This window comes from Brachyistius frenatus, unplaced genomic scaffold (genome assembly GCF_029030835.1).
Source record: "Brachyistius frenatus isolate BFR_SWC_R1_liver_20210118 unplaced genomic scaffold, ASM2903083v1 Contig_46, whole genome shotgun sequence".
Classification (NCBI taxonomy): domain Eukaryota; kingdom Metazoa; phylum Chordata; class Actinopteri; family Embiotocidae; genus Brachyistius; species Brachyistius frenatus.
The window spans coordinates 807691-831875 of record NW_027210645.1 but is presented as its reverse complement, the minus strand read 5'-3'; the positions used below and the strand labels follow the sequence as shown (position 1 = coordinate 831875).

The 24185-nt window shown below is 41.9% G+C and overlaps 1 protein-coding gene across 5 annotated transcripts in view; it reads right to left on the bottom strand.

Annotated features, from left to right (window-relative positions):
- Positions 1 to 6238: 6238 nt before the first annotated feature.
- Positions 6239 to 24185, bottom strand: part of fam135b (family with sequence similarity 135 member B) — a 51006-nt gene continuing 33059 nt past the window's right edge. The window contains exons 8-21 of one of the 5 annotated variants that reach the window (XR_011311094.1): positions 23063 to 23222; positions 21682 to 21731; positions 20499 to 20654; positions 18579 to 18652; positions 18344 to 18498; positions 16260 to 18249; positions 14314 to 14480; positions 13918 to 14009; positions 13715 to 13812; positions 12657 to 12808; positions 12414 to 12524; positions 11755 to 11868; positions 6624 to 10200; positions 6239 to 6567 (exon numbers count right to left, since the gene is read on the bottom strand). Coding sequence is in view for 2 of the 5 variants with exons in the window: in XM_069703377.1 (XP_069559478.1) it covers positions 9995 to 10200; positions 11755 to 11868; positions 12414 to 12524; positions 12657 to 12808; positions 13715 to 13812; positions 13918 to 14009; positions 14314 to 14480; positions 16260 to 18249; positions 18344 to 18498; positions 18579 to 18652; positions 20499 to 20654; positions 21682 to 21731; positions 23063 to 23222 (3525 nt within the window). In the remaining 3 variants the exon portion in view is untranslated. The other 4 variants (XR_011311095.1, XR_011311096.1, XM_069703377.1 and 1 more) reach the window with 4 other exon arrangements.

The window sequence follows — 24185 nt, the reverse complement described above, 5'->3', positions numbered from 1 at the left end:
ATCAAATTGAGTATGGATTGTTGTGGACTGGATTTATAGCTCCGGGGTATCCCAAACCTGGAAGTCATAAATTGATGCAGTTGAAATGGGGCGTCAGCGGGGAATTGCTGCTATGATTCGTTTACTGCGCGTGTCACCGACGGCCAATACAAATGGCGAGTCATTGTTGTCCCACAGCAGGGCTCGTTAATAGAATATACACAGGCAGAAGTTAAAGGCCGTGACAAATCTGCCTCTGTGGGCCGCGTGGCGTGGGCAGGGTGCATGATGGGGAGGTTGGGAGAGGGGGCAGGAAACAGCCACAAATCTGCGCACAGCACAAGCACCGCTCGGGGACACGGACAGGGCGACGGACCGGGTGAAACCAGGTGCGCTGCCCTGCACAGGCGAAATGCATGGAAGCAATTACTTGGGAAAGTACGGAGTGACACACTGGGACACTCACGGGGCACTTTATTAGGAACGCCTGTTTACACATGCAGTTATAGATCAGACCGGCACATCCGGCACATCCGGCACCTCCACGAACTTTGGCTTACTGCCTATTTTTTTTTTTTTTGGGGGGGGGGGACAACTGAAACTCGCTGTTACGTAAATTAATTCTTAACTTTTAATTGAATTAAATGGCCCAAAGACACCGTGTCAAGTAAATATATGTCCACTGTGCCTGCTGTGGGATATGCTAAATAGATAGCAAAGTTTCATTCGATCCCTCTTCAGTTACATCCCTTCGGTCTCCCGGCCAGCATTAAGCGAGTGCTGTAAGCCCACTCAGTGGCCAGAGGTCTCCTCCACGGACATCTTTACATTACTGAGTGTTCTGGGAAGGAAGTTACCAGTGAAATATTTCACTTTTCAGTTCTGCTCTACAAACAGTATACCAGCAAACAATAGCATGGCGTTCTGACAACTGACCAAGCTACATGATAACCCACTGCATCCCGCTGTCTTCCCTGGCTTGGTGCCATGAAGCCCTTTTATCAGGATTTTTTTTTTTTTTCCAAGACATGTCAGAACAATGTTAGAAAAAATGTGAACTCATAATTTATACTTTATTGTTGGTGCAACTAAATTCACAGCAACTCTTCGACATACTGGCATCATTTAAACCAGTTAGTTTAAAGTCATTTTGGAGAAAAATTTCAAATTCCTTCAATTCCCAGTTGGGTTAGTGGTAAAGAGAACCTGCTCTGATGACATAATGCCGGTCAGGTCGATGAGGAATGTTTTTACGGCCCCAGACCCAATCCGAGTTATTTAATACCGAGTATCTGCCAATAAAAAAGAGCCAAACCGATTCTTGTACTGTCCGACAATCCAGCTGCACGGTGCACACCACAAGTTCATTAAAATGATCAAAATAAATCAAATATATTGACAATGCTCGACAACGGAATTGGTCTCCAATGCATGAAGACAAAGTTGCCTGCATCCATGTGGTTCGATAATGATTTTTTTAAATTTATATATAGAGATTTTTTACAAAATAATTAACAAATTAAATTATTTAATAGAAGTCAACAAACAAAAACATTCCAATACATATCACAATTCCAATTATTTTAATAAAATAACCAAGTAAACAGACAAAGAAACATTGATATCGATAGCTCTTATCATTTCTACTTAGTGTGGCATTGTAGTAAAGACGAACTCAAAATGACTCTTATTATCAGAATTGCACTTTAAGGGTTAATTCAAACCAAAGAATTACGACGAGAACCACCAGTCCGCACCACTGTAAAACCTTCCAGTTCACACCAAAGCAAAAGGATGAGATGGAGTCACGTCTCCACGACAACAACTCTCTGTACTTCTGTTTTTAGGCTTTTTTTGTAGCTGGATATAATTTGCAGCATCTTAAAACATGAATGATGATATGTTTGGTATTGATGAGACAACAAAAGCATTTTTATTAAAAAAAAAAAAAAAGAAAGAGCGCCTTCAGTCTTCAACTGAACACTCTGGTGGCTTATTAAAATGTATGCTGTGAACTTGAGACAGGAGATCTCCCTTGTTCTTATCATTTCTCCCATCTTTTTTATGGAGCATTTCTGTTGTTTAGTCGCAACAAATAAAAATCACAATTTTATTTTATCACAGCTGCCTGAGAGAACTCACTGTATTTCACTTTTATTTTCAGGTGCTGTATCATATTAGTGGTATTGAAGGCAGCTCTGTTACAGCTGCCTCACAAAATGCTGCTTTGCTGAAATCACAAGTGGCTGTTGTGCTGCTTTTGTTTTTAATTTTAAAATATTTCAACACTGCATATATCTTATACCTGAACGTATGCCAACTGTCATTATACACTTCTGCATCCGGCTACAAACTGTTTTCTCCGTTTATGAAACACGTGCAACAGTTTACGTAAAACAAAGGATTGTGGGTAAATACAGCTCACTTTAGCCGATGCACATCAGTTAAATAAATGCTGCGATTGGCCCCGATATCAATTTTTAAGATGGCATTGGAACATCTCCATCAGTTATCCAATCAGCCTGCAGTTCAACACATACAATCCTGAAGATACAGGTCAGGAACTTCACTTAATGTTTACATCAGATATCAGAATGAGGATACTTCAGTCTCCCGAGTTTGAAAAACAAAAAACATCCAGTGACACGCCTCTCTGTTGGTGGCGAACAGCCAGACTGGTTGGAGGTGACAGTCACTCAGATAACCATCCTTTACAACTGCGCTGAGCAGAGAAGCAGCTCAAAATGCACCACACGTCCAACCTGGAGGCTACAACAGCAGAAGTTCACTCTGGGTCAGCCAAGAACAGAACGCTGAGGCTGCAGCCAGCGCAGGCTCAACAAAACTTACCAAAACTGGAAGAAGCCACATCTGATTCAGCCTGACTTCTGCTGATGCCTCAGATTGCAGGTTCAGAATTTGGCGGCAACAGCATGAGTCCTTCCTGAGCCGGGCGGTGATGGGGTGATGTTGTGGGGAATGTTTACAGTTCAATCATAGTTTGAATGCTTTATGGCCTTTTGTGGCCACAGTTTACCACCTTCTAATGAATACTTCCAGCAGGATAACGCACCGTGCAACAGAGTCGTCTCCAACTGGTTTCATGAACAATAGTGAGTTCAGTGGTCTCACCAGTCCCCAAATCTGAACCCAGTAGATCAGCATCAATGTGCAGCTGACACATCTGCACATATTTGATGGAGCAAAATCTGGTGAAGTCCATGGCACCCAGAATCGAGGCTGTCCTGGAGGCGCAGTATTAGTGTAGTGTTCCTGACAACGTGCTAGATTGCCAGATGAGTGGACACTTGCTTTTCAAGGAGGAAGACACAAGAACGAAATGTTCCCTTTTGTTCTGCATTCGATTGAAATTAGTTCATTAGTGTTCACTCCTTTCTCATCCTGTCCTGTAAATTGGGAAACTCTGTGGTTTTCTTTTTTCACTAAACCAATTCACGAGTACAGTATTTTCTTTTTATCCTTTCCATGGAAAGTGCTGAGATCTCAGTGATTATCTGAGTGAATGATATTATGACTGAATGAGTCAGATGCTCGTCTGCTCGTCTGTAATAAGACCATTAGTGATTTGTTCAAGGAAACGCTCTCTTTTTGTTGCAATTGATCAGATACACAAAACACAACCTGCATCAGCAGTGCATTCAGTCCCTTTTTATAAAATGAAAATAGAACCAGATCTTAAACCATTTAAATCAATTTACATTTCTTTCAGATGACTGTATTGCATCCAAATATATTAGCTATGACAGCGAGCCTCCAGCATAATTTACAGAACTCAGGTTCTTTGTACTTAGATTGATTTTGTGGTGAATTTCTGTATGTTAACAATATCAAGCCTTCAAGGCAGAACACAAACAACGCCAAATGACATAAATTGTCACAAAACAACTTTTTACTCAACATGGAAGACAAATGTCCCTCAATGTAACCCAAATTATATGGAATACTATATTCTAATCACATAATTGTAAGTGGTAATGATTGTCAGTGTTGTGGGTGTGTGTTTTTAGGCCTGATGTCTTATTCCTCCAGAGGTCAAATGCTGCCCACAAACTATTAAAACACACACACAGACTGACATGTTTCTTACAAAGAGGAACATGGACACCATATTTGAAGTTGATTTGTTGTAAATACTCACTCAACCATTAAATGTGAATTGAAATAATCCTCAAAAACTGCACAGACTTGTTTGGATAACATTTGCAAAAAACTACAGTGACCAGCTGTTTTAGGAAAATGATGAATCTTTTTCAAAAATATTTTTGTAATTTGCTGTTGTTGTTGTTGTTGTTGTTGTTGTTGTTGAGAGACTGACTTCCACACAGTTGCTTTTCATTGGATTTGATGATAAACACAAAAACACAACAGTCTCTAATATCAGTTAAATAAAGTTTTACGATCAGCATGTACTTATCATTGTACCAAACACGTCCCAACATTGTTATATTTGTACTTTCTTGCCAGTGAACGCACCACAGTTGGTCTTTTGCGGTGCTGTCGGGTCGCTGAGACACTAAAAGCTTCCCTGTATTGTGTTGGTCGCCACAGTTTAATCTACTGCAGCATCCCAACACGCACACACACACACACACACACACACACACACACACACACACACACACACACACACACACACACACACACACACACACACACACACACACACACACACAACACAAACATGGTATCGCCAGCAGCTCGTGCTATTCAGCAGTAAACACAAAGTGGATATTCAGCTCAGGGGACACAGGTGTGAGGTTCACAAGCCCGCCAACGTGAACACATCTCTGAATGTAAAAACTTCACACAGTTGCAGACACACAGGTCAGAGGTCAGTTCCCAACACCAACACCAACACCTGGACTGATGAATCCACAAACCTGATGTTTCATGAACGAGCACCACAGAGTCAGAATATGCGCATCAACCACAAAATGCATAATAATTCATGACAGGCAACAGAGAATAACAAAACTCCTGCACTTACCATCGGTCATTCCTCGTTACAACAAACGTATGTTGTTGTGGTTCAGCGGGAATGCAGCGGTGGGTTTGTCTCTTTTCATGGCCCCGTCTTCTCTTTGCAGGTTTCGGGTTCCACAGTACACACGGCTCAAGATTTTACAAACCTCTGCGCCTTCGATCGATCCAAAAAGTTTCTGTTTCAACTTTTTCCAAATGGCCTTGCAGGGAATGCATCAGTTCCTGGAGCCTCTTGCGCATGATTGTTAACATATAGAGCAACGCAGGCGGGCAGGTGCTCCTCTTCTCTTCTTGGTCCCGGTCACTGACTATTTCACAAGATCTATTTATTACATCACCTGTATGGCTTCACTATCACTCGCATTTATTAACGTCCATTTGCTACACCCACCTTGCTAATGCTAAGCTACCAAAACATTGCGCTCGGGCTAACAGGAAGTGAAAGTCCGGTTGAAAGTTCAACGCAGCTCCGTCCGTTGGCCGAATCCGGTCACCTGTGTTGGCTTTATTGTGTTTGTTGTTTTTCTTTGTCTGAAAATAATTGTTTTGTGTTTTAGTTTTCAAACTATAAATTATAATATTCTCTTACTAGAAATAATAATTAAAAAACAAGGAATACTTTGGCTATCCCACTTTTGCTACAGCTACTCCAGGCCCCTCCCTGGCACCGCCCGTGTTTCTAGTCATACATGTTTTTTGTTGCAACAATAATCCTATAGCTTCCAACATAAATAGTAAAATTGCCAGTTTATTCAAAAGTGAACATGATTGTTATATTTTAACAGTGCATGTGTTCAAAACTATGGTGGTCACATATCATATGATATAGAAAACAAAACAAAGCTCTGAAACGTGACCATTTTATTGTCACCCTAAACTTGATCCTCACAAAGGTGGACATTTAATTAAAAAATAATGCAAACCGAAATAATCTATAATGTTGAAATATAATGCTAATAATATATAAAGTCCAAAAACATCTATCCATTTCAAGAATAATCTTTGTTAAAAGATGTTTCTACAAATTCGTCTTTCGTTGATTAAGTTAGTAAATATTTAATTTATGTTACAATAGATGCGGAGTCTGAAGGTGTTAAAAAAAACAAACACCGAAACTGCAATGAGATGTCATTACTGATAGGGACGCTGGATAATATTTCAAAATAAAAGTGGCTTTTTTAATTTTCCTGTAGGCATGTGACGTATTAAACAGGAAATTGAAAGCAGATTCAACAAACACACACCACAAACACAATAATTATGCAAAAGGAACAGTTTTTATTCTGACATCATATCTGTTATAGTAATACTATTCTATATATATATATATATATATATATTTGTATTTATATTTTTACATAGAACACAAGCTACTAAGGAATACATAGAGTACAGTCAGCAACATAGAAAAATATTTGAGTAGTATTGGCACGGATGAAGTAGTATTTACTGTACTTTACATGTTATACATTCAGCAACAGAACTGCAGAATGAAATAAATACATGATCCTCACAGTCACGTCCAACATTTTTTACATTCAGTTCAAACACATGAAGGATGACCAGCGGGCAATGACAACACGTCTCAGTTCACACACACACACACACACACACACACACACACACACACACACACACACACACACACACACACACACACACACACACACACACACACACACACACACACACACACACACACACACACACACATCACACTCTCCACACACACTGATACACGTGCTACACATGAAGAAGACTCAGTAAAGGGCAATCAAATACAAAAAGGTCCGAGTCAGCTAGTTTTGAAGGTTGACAACACTTGCAAGGATCAATTGGGTTTATGGATCACCTCTGAATTCACTCTCAGTTATGACAGCAGCATGAACGTTACACTCTCGGAAACAGGTTTACTAAAAAAAATGAGAATTTTCCTCCACACGGACGGCGTTCAGGGTGATGTAAATACAATTCTTTCTGATCCAATACTGCGCCTTCAAGTGAAACCTCTTACAGGACAGCCATCCATCCCATGAAACAATTTCATACCTGCATTTCCCCTTTAAGGGGGCCCATCTCAATACCTCTCTAACACTTTTTCCCTCCATTGATTCCCCGCTGACCCCTCTGGGTAAACACACATGGCCTGTCAGCGCACACACAAAGGAAAAGCAAACAGGCCAAAGCCTCATCCATATACAGTGTCCGTGTGTGTGTGTGTGTGTGTGGGCGTTTGCGAAATGGTGCATGATGCATGGCAGCTCCTACAGATTGCTTACGCAGCTTTGCTTAGTGGCTTTTTGAGAACGATCTCTGCATCCCGAAGGAGCCCATTTGATTAGAGTCAATCACGGTGACACTCTGTCACGGTCGCCGCCACACGGAAAAAGAGCACTTTGCGATGTCATCGGTTGTTCTGCGGGACAGCGCACTTTGAAGACGATACGCTGCTCGAACGGTCGAGACGGACGGCCGAGGTTAGTTCTTACAACGAGTGCAGGAGACGATGTAAAAAAGCAGTGCATCTTTTAAAAAAAGCAAAAAAAAAACAAAAAAAAAGCTGTATTTCGTAAAGCCAGTGGAGGTTGATTCAAGGTTGTCAATAAAGTGCACTTGCCATCGAACCAGTGCAAAGGTTAAAATATAGCTCTCTTTATGTACATAACTACATATGCAGCAAATCATGAGACGACTAAGATAACAGTTCTCCGATGTCAGAATGTAAACATCGTCTGATGGACAGCACGGCGACAAGGAAACCGACCTCACCACGATGCTGGGAGAAAAAAAAAACACTTTGACAGCAGAAGATATTAAAATATTTAAAAAAAACAAAAAAAAACAGTTGTGATATAGCTGATGAGATGTTCAGAATCGCACATGTTCATGTCACAAATTGCTGCTACGACAGCGGCTCCCCTGCTGTCCTCATGCGTCACATTGATTACATAGACAGTGTGTGAGGGAGAGTCTTGGCAGTGGGTCCATGTTATGCTAAAAATCCTCCGGCCACGACGCCCTCGATACGCCATTTAAAATACAATGAATTTCAAAGGAGGATGTTCATTTACAGCTTTAAATGGCTCATTAAGAAAGTGACGGTCATTAGACCTCAATATTGTAGCGTATAGTCATGGATAACGTGTTTCTTCTTCACATTATCTGCACATTATATCTGCTGTAAGCCTGTTTGCTGCATGTCTGCCACACGACTCAAGGAGCATCATGAAAGTAGCTTACTGACAAGTGGCTGATGGTGGTAGTCGTAGTTATATAAATTGACTTAAATAACATTAGATTGTTAGATGTTTATCAAAAAAAAAAAACCAGTTTGTTAAACCACTCCCCCAAATAGCGATTGTCCAATCATAGCTAAGAAACCGTAACTAGGCACCACAAGCCTGTCGAGCTTTGGATTTCTGCACATGTTGAAATGGAAGAGTTAGTATCTCCAGCTAATTTGGTTGTACTTCCACATATGTGGCAAATCTAAGCCATAACTGTCCAGTCAGCAGGGATAGGCTCCGCCTCCTATTCTCTTCAGGATAATGTCGGTGGATCGAGCTCTGTACATCTAAAATTATAATACGCTCGTTTAACATCTAACAAATAATGAACTTCTATGGCCTTTTTTTAACCATGTTTTTGAAAAAGTTTTTGAATACATGTCACAACTCGTGAACTTGAAACGTTCATAAAATTCAGATGCTGGAGGTCCTGAATAACACCATGTGTACAAGGCCTCTTCTCATGAACACGGTACGCACGGTTGAAGGTTTATGATGGTGTGAGAGTCGAAGATAACGTCAGCATCTCTGTCCTGCTCTTCAAAACGGTAAGCTGAGAATTTGAACATCGGTATGTTACAACTCAATAAATCATCCTACATTTTCTGTAATTTAATGTTGCGTATTTCAGCCAGAAGTCAGTGCTGTTCATGTCAGCTTAAATAGCTAGATAGCTACAGCGAGAGAAACTCTGTCAACGGATGTAATTTAAGACAACAAAACCAAGAGCAAAAAGAAGTCTGGTTTTGTCGTCCTACGTCTCAAATCAGGGACTCATCGTTTCATCGTACATCCCCTCGTGAGGATGGAAAGCTTGACAGGCGTGGCAACAGTTACCAATGAGGGCGGGGCTTAGCAAACGGTTCACTTCCTGAATTTAGTAAATCAGCCAGTGCCAGCCAGGTAGAGCCATATCTCATTAAAGATACAGTAGAGCACACTTTAGCTGCAGCCCGATACTTAGCTAACAGTGACAGTTAGTTGGGTGGATCTGATGGACGGTTAAACGCAAGTGATTGTATGAAACAAGCAGAATTACATTGAACAGTGAATTTGAGGCTACGTGGGATAACACTTCTGCCTGCACTGTAGACCACTTTACTTTTCATTTGATGGATTTGATGATTAAAAACACGGAAATTCACATTTAGATGGATTACTTACACATGAACAGATAAAAAATAAATAATTTTAAACAATATATTCATTTCTTTATAAAGGAACATATATGTTTTGTACAACAAAATACTTCATGTACAATCAAGGGGATAAATTGCCTTGGTTCTAAGGACAGTCTAAGACCATCATCGGTGTAAGCCTTAAAGGAGAAGTCAGAGTGATACAAGGCTCTAAACCAACGCTAAAGGGAAAGTACGTAAATGCTGTAGACCACGATTAGCATCTGTTAGTGTTCTGGAAGAGAGGTTATTCATAAGGCCGACAAAACATCTACAAACAGTCCTGTCATTGATGTCAGATGTTTTGACTTGCATGGCTACACGTCAAACTCAGACTTCTGAGTCAGCAATTTTAAACAGTCACAACACACCGATCCTTTGATAACAGCTGCTAACAATCCTAACAAACGTGATGTACAGGTGTGGCCTTGTGGATACCAGGGATTATTTACATTACATGTACTGTACAGGGTGAAGGGAAAGACCCTATCCTCCAAATCAACCACAAACAGGATCCGTCCTTGTAAGCCAGCGGTACTAACACCTTTATTTGAAGTAGTTGAGCCCTGCCACCAAGAAAAACTTCTCCAGGAAAAGCTCGGAGTCCAAGACGGCGATGTGGGCGGCGCGGCCGATCAGCGTGTTGGCTGTGTTGGGGAGAGCGTGGAACACATTCTGGCGGATCAGCCGGCATTCTCTAGCCTCCACGAGCGGCTGCAGGAGGTTGTTGATCATCTCGGTGTACACGGGCCCTGCGGTGCAAGCAGAAGGGAAGTTATTCATGATATGACACTAGCCTGTTGTTATCGGACCCAAATTTAACGTGTGAATACATGGGTCTGAAAACCCGCCACAGAGAATCGTTTCCAGTTGTTGCAGCCTACAGGATGTTGACCTCATGTTAACCTTGAATCTATTGGAGCAGACTGTAACCAATCAGCACCGACCACCATATGCACTGAAACTCTACCAACACTGCAGCTACATTTAGAAAACAAAAAGCTTGACATAAAAATTGTAACCACCCCCCTCGGTCGCTGATAGGTCCGGCAGTTGTGCAAACATTAATGTGAACAGGGTTTCCAGACTATAATCACGGTAAAGAAAACTGAAGCTGTGAGCAACAGTCAGGCAGAGACAGGCTAACGTGACACATTTGTATTGAAATGTAGGGTTAAACTCAAGAGGCAAAACGTTTGTGAACGGTCGTTATGAAGCCTCGAGTTCGCATTTTGGCCGCCACCATCTTTCTAGTTTGGAGTAGTTTGGACCCAGACGTGACCATATTTGGTCATCTAACTCGATTTGATTGGAAACTGGACGATACTACGTCCCGCCCACCGATAGCCGTAACCTGACTGCACCGCAGGCCTGTCGATCAAACAGACATGCCCCCTAAAAACATAGCTTTTTAAAACCAATTTTTCAAAATAATGTTGGTGGTATCGCAGCTTGCAGCACTTCCTCATCAGCCTAATTTCTCAGGCCCAGGAGTACCGTCAATATATATACAGTTAATAGGTAAATTTAGGGCTATACATAACAATTGTAATTAATTGTACAATGTTTTGTTTTAAAATGACGGTTGATAGTGATAACGCCTGTTCCAGTACAATTTCACTGAGATCAAGATGGCATCTGACAATGCACTTTTTTTTTTGTCAGATCAAAAGCATCAGATCCTCATATTTCTGAAGCTACAAGCAGCAAATATTTGACATTTTTACCCAAAAATGACCAAAACAATAATAGCAATGTAATGTTGACCTGCCTCTTTAAGGAGCATTATCCCAAAAGTTGCATCCTCACTCCAACATTACTTTCATTTCACTGCTCACTACATCTATGTTACACAAAATATTTGCCCTTATAGGTGCATTTTAACATTTTGAAAACTGTGCTTCCTTGCTGAGAGTCAGTACAGACAAGTTATTGTTTTACAGAACTATGCACTAGACTATTTCTCTGTTGTTGTTCCCCTATAAAATCACAAAACATAATTTTTACAGTCTTTTTTTTTAATGGATTAAACAAATGTGTAATTACTTTTAGATAGTTTTAGAGGCTAGCCATTTCCCACTGCTTCCAGTCTTCATGTTAAAACTCCTGAACATAATGAGCGAGAGATTATGATTATGATTTCAGATTTAAGAAGAAGGATGTGTAGTTTCTTCGAAAGTGGCCCTTTTGAATGAGTACAGGATCCTTATTAAGTACTGTAATGGAATTTTTTTTTTTTTTTTAAAGATATTGTAAATAGTGAGACTGCAGAAAAACCTTCATAGGTTTATTTATACACTTCTGACCTGTTGTTCTGTCTTTGAGAGCAGTCTTGCACATCTCTATCCTGGCGGAGTGGAAAGGGACGTAGCGGTCTTGCGGAGACGCCACCAACACCACGTTCTTGAAGAACTGGAGCCCTAAAAGGACACAAAACAAACGAGTAAACGAGACTGTAAACAGCATGTGTGTGAGAGAGAGAGAGAGAGAGCAAGGGAAAGATGCAGAGAGGGCAAGACGGAGGAAAGGAGTGAATTGGTTGTAAAATGCAAAGCTGTGTTTTTTTCCCTTCAGTCTCCTGTCAGTGTGCTTTTAAGAGAGCGCACTGGTGGGTTTCCAATGACAGGGTTTGGATCATTTTGTCAGCCTGCCACAGCTCTAGAGGGGGAAAGAAAAAAAAGAAGAAAAAAAAAAAGCGTTTTCAGGCTTATCTTCTTCAAGCCTGTGTGACAAACGACTGCTTTGTTCCACTCACACAGTGGGGAGGCCTCTCACAGGCCTCTCTCAGCTCGCTGGCAGGGGTTTGAGTGTTAGCGAGCTCACACGTACAGAAAATATGACAAAAAAGACAAGATGACAACATTTTTCATGAATATTTGAACAGACTGTCTTTCAAGTAATAGTCTGTAAAGCAAAGGCAGTCAATACACAGCGCCTGTGTTTCAGATCTGGCCTGCTTTCATACCTGGTTTCTGACTCAGGAGATAGAGGAATGTTTTCCGTGGTTCGACGTGATCTTTGAAGGTGAGCTGCAGCAGGGATCCGGATTTCTTCAGCTTCTGCATTAACCACAGACCTAAGCAACACACACACAGTCAGGGCCGGCAGCTGAGCAGTATGGATGATATTCTCAGCTAAAAGACTAAATGCTGCTGAGGAGCGCAGAAGACAACACACAGCAGCACGTCTGCACGTCCCGGGGCCTCACCTGTGCTGACCAACGTGCTGTTGTTGTACAGCGTTCCCAAGTGTGGGCCCGACAGCGAGAGGAAAGTGTGCAGTTTGGGCAAGTAGCAGCGGAAGCGGGGCCTCGTTAGCACCGAGCGGATGATGATGTTCCCCAGAGAGTGGCCGATGAAGCTGTTGGCCGAAGACAAACAACTCTCAGAGAGAGAAACTTGCAGCATGAGTGGGTGGTTGGGATTAAATATATATATATAAATAAGTGCCTCCAACGCTGCTGACCTACAACCCCGTGCAATAGCTTATCACAGACTCCTCTGGAAGGAAAACAGGAACTGGTCTCAGCTATTTGGAGGTTCCGGCTACAACTTACAGAAGACTCATTAACTAAAACACTCTCAAAGGCAATGACAACTTAATGATGCCAACATAGAGGACATACCATATGAATTAATAGCATCATCCCAGCAGAGGGAAATATTAGATTCATCAAGCTATGTCTGCCACTGAGTTTAATTACTGTACTGTTGCAGCTCTGCTAAAAAAAAATCCCTCATCACCACGCCGACTCCTTCTCATCGGTCTCCCACCAAACTAAATATAGAGGTAATGTGGAGGGAACCAGATGCTGCTGTGGCACTTCAATGCTTTTGTCTTTGATACTGTGCTCTCCAGAGACCACCTCACAATAATGACAGTTTAGAAAACTTTGGTAGAAAACTCTCACAAAGAAATAAATTGGCACATTGAGGGCAATTAAACGGGAAGATGAATAGCTTAATTTGATTGGAGCTCGGCAGCACAATCACAAACAGCCCGGCACAGTCTATCAAGTGAGAGTCAGAAGCTTATTGGCACCACATGATAAGAGCTTTTCATCCATTTTGTGCCACTCGTCCGTTCTAGTCTATACATTATCATGGAAACAGTGATTCTCCACAAGTTAGGACAAGTCAGTGCAAAGTCTCTGCTGCCATCTGCTGACCGGACGGAGGGCTACTCCGGCTCCGGCTTTGCCTCAAATAATCAATCAAAATCAATCAAAAGAAGATTTGTCAGTGCTGTTAATCCCGAGCGGCTGACCTTATCCGGGCGATGGTGAGATTGTACAGCTGGATATGCTGAATGATCTCATCCAGCAGCCTGTCCGTCATGGTGTCGAAATCTGCAAAGGTGTCAGCCTGGCAGAGAAAAAACATGGCCGTCAGCACTCTGCAAACTATCCTGAGGGGTTCTTACACACACGTGACATCAGGTTTGGTCCCACCGCTGTCAAATGTACGTACCTGGTTCCTCTCCGACATGAGGAAGTCGAGCCGGGACCCCGGCAGTCCGAGCTCAATGAAGGTCTTCACCAGCCGGAGGTCTGCACTGTTTCCTGGAGGCAGGAGAGGAAGTTATACGCAGTTTGTAGCTCAGCTTTTTAATGGAGAGCGTCCATTAATCATTTAAAACGTACCTGAAATGCGTTTTAAGGAATTAGTATGCAGACAGTACGGTGCGATGTGATATTTTCAGGTTGTAGGACATAACTCTCAGAGACTATATTACATTTACAATGCTAATAGGAGTCTGAAAAAAAGGATGTAGAGCAGGATGTGTCAGGTTAATAGCTATTACATTTCCAGCAATGGAATTGGACCGCAGTGAAGCAGAACATTTTTGACTGTGTGCGGCCTCACCGTCGAGCCCGTGGACACACACCACGAGGTGTATGCCGTCGTCGAACTCCTCATCATCTTCCTCGGGGGGGAAGTAGGGCAGGTCGGACGCCAGGAGAGGAAGGTCACTGTACAAGCTGGCCTGGAAGCTCAACTCTTTGAACAGCTCCTCTTTGGCTTTGTAGAAACTGGAGAACAGGGAAAAACATTTGGAAAAAAAGAAAAAGAAAACAAGAGATATTATATTCTGTATGTGAGCAAGCAGTAAATTGAAGAACTTTCCAGGAATGTGCAGACAAGCTGATCTAAGATTTCTTTTCAAAGTTTGAATAACACTGAAAGTGCATCTCTCAAAGGTAAATTAATCCGACAGTTTTCTCCCACTAGACTAAAATATAATAGAAAACCTGTGTTGCATATTTTTTATTTGATTAATAACAGTTCACTTTGCCCATCTGTGAGCAAACCATGGCTGCTAAACAAAAGTCTCCGACTCACAAAGTAAGCTCCTCAAAGTTTATTACCCTGTCATCCCGCCAGGTTACCAATTTTTAGCCGCGCAGGAGTCAAAACAAATCCGATTCCAGTTCCTGTACTTGCAGCTTAATCATGATGGATTTGCCGGCGCACTCTTTGAAGTGATTTAATACACTCAGGAGGCATTTCACCTCGTCTTGACTTCCTGGCTTCAAATTTTGCCCTCGCTTCATTTTGCTATGCCACACTTTCCAAGCATGAGTAACTGCCAGCTCCTGCACCAGATGTCAACAGACGTCTCCCGGTGCCCATAAAACCGTGTGTTTTTGGCCTCATTTCCTGCAGTTGGTGTGGATTATAATCTCACTCCTACAAAGTTTTCCTTCGAAAGAGGGCCTTACATTTTTAAACACATTATATAGTGAGTCAGAGGCATTATTCTCACCAGCCTGAGCATAAATAACACATCTTCATACGCTTGAGCTTTCAAGTCCAACTTATATCACCAAAATCACTTCTTATAGAAGCTGAAATTCTTCCAAAAAGTGGGGTTTTTTTTAGGTTTCGCGCTTATGGATAAAAAGGCATTTGTAGACACATCAGAAAGTGAATGTACATGTTTGTTTGATAGCTGAGCAGACAAGAGTCTTGATGCTGCATTTCAAACAGCTGGACACTTTAAATATCTGACCTCTTACTGGGAAAAAATTATGATGGAAGGGCTTTTAAAGAATAAGTATGAACATCCGGGAAACTTGGGCCAATTTCATACACTCTGAAAAGCCAGATGCTTTGACGTTACTCAATTCAGCTCTGTTCATATAAGTGAACATAGAGCAGGGGTCTCTAGCTAGCAGCTCGCGAGCTACTGGTTGAAATTGTGTGTGTCGATTATCAATTTGTTATTGTTCACCTAAAAAAAAGCTTATTCAGCTGGTTTGGTGGAGCTCAGCTATGTGAATAAATGTTTCAGTGTCCTTCTGACTTTCACTTCATCAGAGTAGCTCTGAGAGGAAAAAAGGTTAAACTTCGCTACTGAACTTTAGCGCTTTTCTCCTTTTTTGCCAGCATGCTCATCAAGCTAAAGCGCACCTAAAGACTTGTGTCCTTGTTCGTAGATAAGAATGAAATCAATAAGAATTAACTAGAATGTTAATGTGGATTGTGTTATTGTCTCTGAACACTACAAAGACTGGCATATAATAGCGTTCTGCCTGATAAAAAGCTATTACTTGCTAAAAAAAAACCTAATTTGAGTAGTCAGATGCTGCCTGGATTTTAGTCTATGTCTCTATACGTCTATGTTGACAGAGACAATGACATCTGTCTGCAATAAAGCTTAGAAAGTTAATGTCAGTTGCAGTTTAAAGCCTGTTTCCCTTTTTATGTTGTTTAGCAGACAGAAAAAAACATAATATTAAGGTTTAGTTGGAGAAAATTTGGAGAACATTTTGTCACTAACTTTGGCAGAAACACTCAGAAAAACTCACTTTAGCATCCGTTCATTGGTCTCGTCATCCATGTTCAAGGGACGGAGCGACGAGGAGGAGATGATACCGAAGGAGCCCAGCGGCTGGTGGGTTATAGGTGAGGTAGCCTGGCGAGTGGACATTCCACTGATGGAGGGAGAGTCTCTCAGGACAGACGAAAACGGCAGACAGGTCGGTGCACAGGACACAGACATGTTCACCACCTCCACCATCTTCTTATTGACGAAGGCTAGCCCCGAGTTAGGGATCTTAGCGGGCTTAGTCTGGTAGTCCAAAGGCTCTTTCTCAGAGGTCGATGTCCCATTGAGGTCAACAGGTGACGTTGCATTACTAGCTGTCAGCCCTGTGAGGTCACTGGGCCTCTGTGTGGTGGTGGTACTGCTGGGGAGGCCATTGGTGTATGATGGTTTCAGAGGTGTCCGCGGGGGATCCGGACACTTCTGGTCCCCAACACCAAGCAGTTTGCTCTGATGGAAACTTTGGCACTCATCTCCAGTGTTAATACTCTGCTGGTCTGCTCCACTTTTTTGCACACATGGTTTGTTTCCACCACTGCAGGGCGCTGCTTCCGATTCAGCGAGATGCACATCCTTAACTGAGGCGCTTACTCCACTGATGTGTGTTTGATGGCTCATATTCTCCCCCCGGCTGCAAATAACAGCACTTTCCTTCACGTGAGAGCTTTCTACAGAGTCTTGTAAAAGCAAGCCTTCTGACACACCACTTAACACCGACGCGGTTCTGTTTGCCTCTGACAGGATCAGTAGAGGGTTTGATTTGTCAGACTTACTATTTTCCTTGAGAATATGACCGAGATTTACTGTTGAGCTTATGTCTAACAGAGATGATTCCGATTTTTCAGAATCCAAGTTGCTGTTATAAGAAGAACAGTTTATCCTACATGAATCCTGGTGTCGAACTAAGCTCTCACCATCTGTTTCCTGGTTGAGTAGCACGTGGTCCTCCTCAGCATCTTCCGGGCTACTTATCTGCGGTGCAGAGACCGACTTGGTCAGTTTGCTGAGCTGCCTCTGCTGCTGGTCCTCCTCGTAGGGCAAGGAGCTAATAGAGGTGAGCGAGGCCTGTATACCTCCACTGGGAAGGCTGCCATTGCTCTGCATCTGCAGGCCTTCCAGAAAGCTGCGGTGGACCGGGTGGTGACACACTATTTGCTGCGGGATCTCCCGTTCGCTGGAAAAGTCAAGAGGAGGACGGCCTCGCAGTGCAGCCTCCATGGGCCATGCCACCGAACTGGGCTCGCTTTCAATACCTGAGTCGGAAATAACAGAGGACGAGCGCTTCATGATCTTGGAGCTGACCAAACCTCCACGATGAGTCATCTCTTTTCTGAGATCACCCGTAAAGGGAGGTATAACTTGGTGCACATAGGCAGTGGGAAGGCTAATAGGAGGGGGATCCTCACTCTCATCATCCATGGAGTGAGTCGAAGGCATGACAATGTCAGACTCCTCCTCAATGTCTTCATTCTTTCTTGCGTTGCTGTGGTTTGTGGCATCACAAAGGTGGAGGATATTTCCTGTTACACGATGAGCGGGGGACTCATCACTACTGTTAGCAGTATCAATGAGGGGATTATGGTTCGAGGAGATCACCAGAACTGCCTCTCCTCTATATGGATCCACATTGCAAGGCTTAACAGTGATGCACCTCTGACCAGAACTGCAGCTCTCCTCGCCTTGATTTTCTGCTGGTTCCTTCAAGTTTTCTGCCTCCGCTAGAGAGAGTTCAGCACTGTCCTCAGTGCGAAGGACGTCCTGGGTGCTTCTGATGTTGGTGTTACTCTGGCCTGCCATGAGTGAGACATACGTGGGCAAGTCCATGCATTCATCACCATCCAAGGAATCCTGGGGTCCTGCTGGTGATCGGTTTACTTGGCTGCTTTCAAGAATCCTGTTGGCAGGAGTGACGACGAGATCTGAGTTGGGTTGCTCATCGGTGGTTGCAAGCGTTGGCACATGTGATACCCACTCTAGAAAAAAAAGACAAGGACAGTCCACTCGTAGAACAAAAGGAGGGTCTTGAGACAAACGGTGATGATGTGTGTATAGCACATTTTATATTACCGGTTTGAGGAGACTCCACATATCTGTCCTCAAAGATGATGGGCAGGCTGTTCCAGTCGCCATCGATGTCCAGGCACTCAACAGGTAAAGGAGGCATCTTGGTCAGGTAGTCTGAGCTCCGCACTTCTGCAGCTATCTGGCCATGTCTGTTGATTCTGAATCAGGGGAATTCTGTCATGAATAATACATTTATCTCCCCTCAGATAATTCACTTTCTAACGGCGCTGGGACTCACAGTTCCTCTTGAAACGTCAGAGATATCTCTTTGGGGTGTTCGGTGAAGAAGTACGCCTCTGAGAACCTCCTGACCTGGTGTTCCCAGAAACAGACAAAACAAATTTAACATTGGCAGAGCCTCAGTCTCATCTTTAATGCCATGAGCACATAAGATGATGAAAACGGAGTCAAACATTCAAGATCTGGAAGAAAATAACTTCTTCCCTGTGTGTGCAATAAACCAGATCCAACGCTTCCTCCTCCACTAGCTGCAATTAGAAATGCATCATCCTCGAGAGTCAGCCACCGTGACAGGCAAATAACCAGGAACACTGTTTCTGGTGTGTTTCCACCCACTAATAATTACAGAATAAGTGTTAATTGAAATTCCAACTTCACTGGTGGGGTGGAGGCATGACAGTATCCCCTTGGGGTAATCTAATACCAAAGCAAACATGTTCATTATTTTCAGACAACTGGGACGAAACAGTGCCACGTAATGGAGCCTTGAGAGCTACTCCAGTGTGAAGCACATATTCATATTAAACAGCCCAGTGATTAGATCGAAATTGCACTGGAAATTGTATTAGCCTGCTCAGCTGGGTTTAAGCTACCATGGTCCAGAATGACATCTTATCATCTTGCTAATTCCCTTTGTAACACTCGCTGCTCATGGATCATCATGTGGGTGGAAACTGATATATTTACCACCCACGCAAGTAAATTATACTTGTTGGAGTATCCTTGCTGCAGCATATATTAAATATAAGAAAAAAGTATTACTTTTACACTCATAACAGTGTAACGACAACAAGACAAAGCATTCTTGGCCAAATGTTTTGTGCAATGCAGTGCTGGGTAAAATAAGTAAAGCCAGCAGATATCTTGGCAGGCAATGCATTCAAATGTTACCGTTATTTCTGGTCAGTGCAGAATGATGCGTTTTGAGACATTATTCTCTCAAAATTCAAGTACTGCACAAGTTAGTGCACTGACATGTAAGAGTACTATATGTGAGTATAGTAAGGGAAGTATGTCATTTGGAAAGGAGCCAGGGTTTATCATGTTATGGAGCAAACTGTAAATCATTTAACTACAAAGCGAATTAGACGTGAAAAATAGATAAACCTTTTAGTCTATGTGGATATGACTGATAAAGTGATACAATGTCACATCCTAATTATCTGATTGATTTTCTTTAAGGCTAAATAATGATTTAGTGCTTTCTGTGGTCTTACTATCTTAATGTGGCTAAACAGGCTTGGATGTGGTCCTAACTCCTTCAACATGTACTAGAATTACCCAGGTTTAGGGACACAAAAACACGTTGACATGTTTTTTATTTACTTTGTGACATAATCTGATCGGGTGAGTTATTTGTTTAATAATACATTAATATAGGAGACAACAATCAGTTTTTTCACCAAATGACCATAAAAAAAGGTAAATGTTCACATTTTCACCAGAGAAAGGTGGCTGAAACAATGTCAGCAATACGTATACACACAAAACAAAATATAAGTTGAGATACTTTTGGACTCTATGACAATTTTTACTTCTAAATGAGTACTTGTTTTTACAAAGTAAAAGTATTTACTGACCTCTAGTCATAACTTTCTTCCTGGTCTAACATGGAGGTTATTTTTTTTTACTATCTGCATGCCCTCAGAGAATTTCATTTAACAGCTTCTAAAACCTTTAAGAAAATTGGTCACCGCATGCCTTAAGGAGCTGCTTCCAGAGCTCAAATTTCAATGATTATGAAACTCTTTTTATTGTTCCGCAGTATATTTATATTTTAGTGTGAGTGCTGAAGATCAAAATCACTATATTTAAATATATCTACACTGGGCTCTAATAAAGACGCAGTAACTCGGAGAACATGCGCTAAATGCTGACGTCTGAGCATTGTATAAGCCTGCTTTTGATGGACTCTCACCCTGAGCGTGTGGTGCTCCTGGGCCAGATAGGACAGGATGTGGGGGTTGAGCAGAGCGGCCTCCAGGAAGCAGCTCCACAGAGCAGCCAGCTGGGAGCAGAGCTGGCTGACGTCCCTGCTGATCTGCTCCGCTACCTTCTCGTGGCCCTCTTGCAGCTGAAAAACACATATTCCTGTAAATTCAAACTAAATGCACCGGCTTTCAAAGACCTCCCAGAATACATCTTGAACGACTCTATTTTAAGATCCCTGGTTTACCTGCTGACATATTTATTCCTACTATCAATGCAGTGTCTGCGATAAGTCTGACCTTAAAGTCTGTGGAAGTTGGGCGAACTAATAGTTTTATCAAGGACTGGAAAAACTGCTAGTCCGAATCATAGACTGTGTATAAAAGTAGCTTCTGGGTCTGAAAAGAGAGACTAATACAGAGGTGCCTTAAAGTGCAATACCACCAAAGGCCAATAGGGGTTGGCTCCACAAAGGCTCTGGCTCCATAGACTCCCATTCAACAAAGTCAATAGAAAATTTTCCCCGCGTCATCATGTTGTCATTCACGAAAGTCACTCCTTCTGATCAGTGTTCTGGTAGTTCTTCTGAAAATAATTCCATAATTAATTAGATATTAGGCCTCAAAGCGAGATATGTTTGAGGCCATGTCTGTTTGATTGACAGGCATGTGGTGCAGTCAGGTTTCTGCTATAGGTGGGCGGGCGTAGTGTCCTTGGGTTCCCTATCAGATTGAGTCAGAGTAACCACTTGCTCCTCCCCAGCTCGTCCAAATATGGTCCAAAATACAAAGACGGATGGCCGAAAACTTTAGGCCTCAAAACGGCGGGTCACAAACCAATGGGTGACATTATGGTTGGTTACTGCTTGGTCCGAACAAAGTCAAGGACAGTCACACCCTAGGTTGACTTGTTGGCAGTTGACTACAGCCATTTGTTTTTACTGGTATTACCTCACCAATTGCTTTATTATTCTTAAATGCTCAGACCTTAAATAAAGGCCACTTCCAATCATCAACTGTTACTGAGCACGTTTTGCACAATACAAACAGATGCAACATACAGTATATTGTTTAGCTCCCATTTTAATGAATATTCGACAGAAAACTGTGCTCAAACTATCAAGTTAAATAATCATTATCGCTACCGACGGCGGCTGTTTTCATTGCACTTACCTGTAATTCTATTGTCAGTTGATTTAGCGTTTCCTCTACAGGCAGCACCTCTGTGGAAAGAAGTTATTTGCAGAGCTTAGTGCAAAGGTTCATTTAACTGTGTGTACCGAGCAAGAAGACAAACTTACTGCTAATTTGATGACAGAAAGTCACACATTTGATTTAGAAAAATCCTTTAATGCTAATTGAGCCGAAATGTAAGACTGAAGATTTGAAAGTCTTCAATAAAAACACAAAGCTGTAAAATGAACCTCTGGCTGAGTGAAGACTGAAGCTATAAAAGGGTGAATGTGGAGAGAATGAAATGAATTGCTTAAGCCATAAAATCAAGTTGTGTACTATTAACCTGGAAAGTCAGTGTAGTCAGTCATGAGGTTCTTATACTTAAGTTTAGAAAACCTAATTTATTTTACTGTGTACTTGTGCTTCATTGATAAATACAAGTATTTTAAGATTAGCGCCTCTCATGCATAGACCACCTCTCAGATAAATACATTTAGATCTGTGATAACTTTATAGACCACATTCCTACCTTGTGTACAACACTTATGCTTTTGAATCACAGCCTCGTCTGTGTCTTTATTTGTCTTTGTTAAAAACTACCTGAACCAAATGTTTTTATTAAAAGTAAATATACTATTATTTCTACCCATCATTTACACCTTTATATTTTGGTTGATTTAAGTCACTAAGGAAGAAAGCATGCTGGGAAATGCTTATGTGTTTGTCCAATAACCTTGCTTCCCTTGTAATAATTAGAATTTATGTCATGTCAATTTTTTCTCAACAGTTAAACCTCTCAGCAACAAGCTCTACAGCCAATGGACAAGAAATTAGCAACATAGGCTAAATGTGTGGCTTTTGTTTGAGGCGTTTGGCCCATGAAAAATATTTGCATTGGAGCCAATCATAATTATTTTGCGCTGCAGGTTAAGGAGGACAGTTACCATCCAAAGCAGATGAAAAACTGAAAAAGATATGATCCATTATATAATATATTTTGTAATTAAAATCAGCTCCGCCTCACTGTGTCATGGATAATAACATTAAATGTTACATAATACAACTCTGAAAGGGGGTCAGTTTGAATCAGGACTACTTCTGGTGTAGTTTGCAAATAAAACTTCAGGTAAACTGTTTGATGCTGGATCTCCACTTGTAAAGGAGTATTTTTAAATGACTATGACTTAAGCAAACAATGTCAATATTTCCCCCACCATTGCTCCTGTACTAATCATATCCTGTATTATTCTACTCTGACATAAAGAAGAAAGAAAAGGGTTGTTAGCTGATTAAAATGATACTTTTCTTCATATCGGGATTTCAGATATCTAATTGTCTCTAGATTTTTAATGAATACAGAGCTTTGCATTATGCAAACCTGATTCGAGTGGAGTCTGCTGGAGCTGTGGGATTTCCTTCATCAGTGCGGTGTAGTAGGTGTGCAGGCCTCTGTACGCCACCAGCAGGAGGCGACAGAGCCGCCGGTGCCACGTATGAGCTCTCTGCAGGCAGTTTTCACTGGCCACATAAAAGCTTCCCTGCAGAGAAGGAGACATAGAGGCAAATGTCAGCTGCTATGTAGGTCAACAGTCACCTCTGAAGAAAAAAAAGGCCTGCCTTAATGATGGACATGTACACATACTTGAACTTTACAGCCTCCACTGCAGCAGTTGTGCAGGCTTGTTGCACTGACCTTGTGGTAAAAAGGAGCTCACTCTTGCATCGGCAGAGTCACAATAATTACTTAGAGTATCAAATAGGACGTTAGAAACAAATGGGTACTAAACACAGCTTGGAGTGAGCTGTAAAAGCAGATCAGTACATTTATGTGACACAGGAGGATGCCAAGCATCCCTGTTACGGCCTTTAAAAGGTTGCAAGTGTGGGCAGTTGACCCAGAATCAAAGGCGTCGTCGCTCATCAAGGACTTGAGAAATACAAAATAAGTGGAAATGGTGATTAAGATTACTTTTGTTTAACTAAAATCATATGTGGAAACATTTGAAGAGGATAAGTGAAGCCCATAGTTAAAGGTGGCGAGCAGCCTGATGAGGGAGCAGATGGCCACCCACCTCTGAGCCTGGTTCAGTGGGAGGTTTCTTTCTGTCAAAATTATTTTTTTTCCTTCTCTGTGTTGGAGGTTTTTCTCCCATACAGAAACATTTTTTCTTCCGAGCTTAGGTAGAAATTGTTGAATTGTTGGGTTCCTCTGTATAATGCTGGAAAGTTCTATTGTAAGGACTTTAATGTGTTAAGTGCCATCAAATAACCTGTGTTGTGATTTTGCGCCATAAATAAATTTGAATTGAATATAACGAGAGAAAATTAAAGGATTTTCAATTTGAAGCTCGAGTGCAATCCCCTGCTTTAAAGTGAGCTATCTAAATAGGAGCTGTAATGTGGAGCATTTTTCCAGCAGATGGCTCTCTAACAATGGAGTAAAAGTAGAGGCTGTGCATCGCTGGTGCAATTTACAGTATGTGTTGAGTGTAACACGAGTC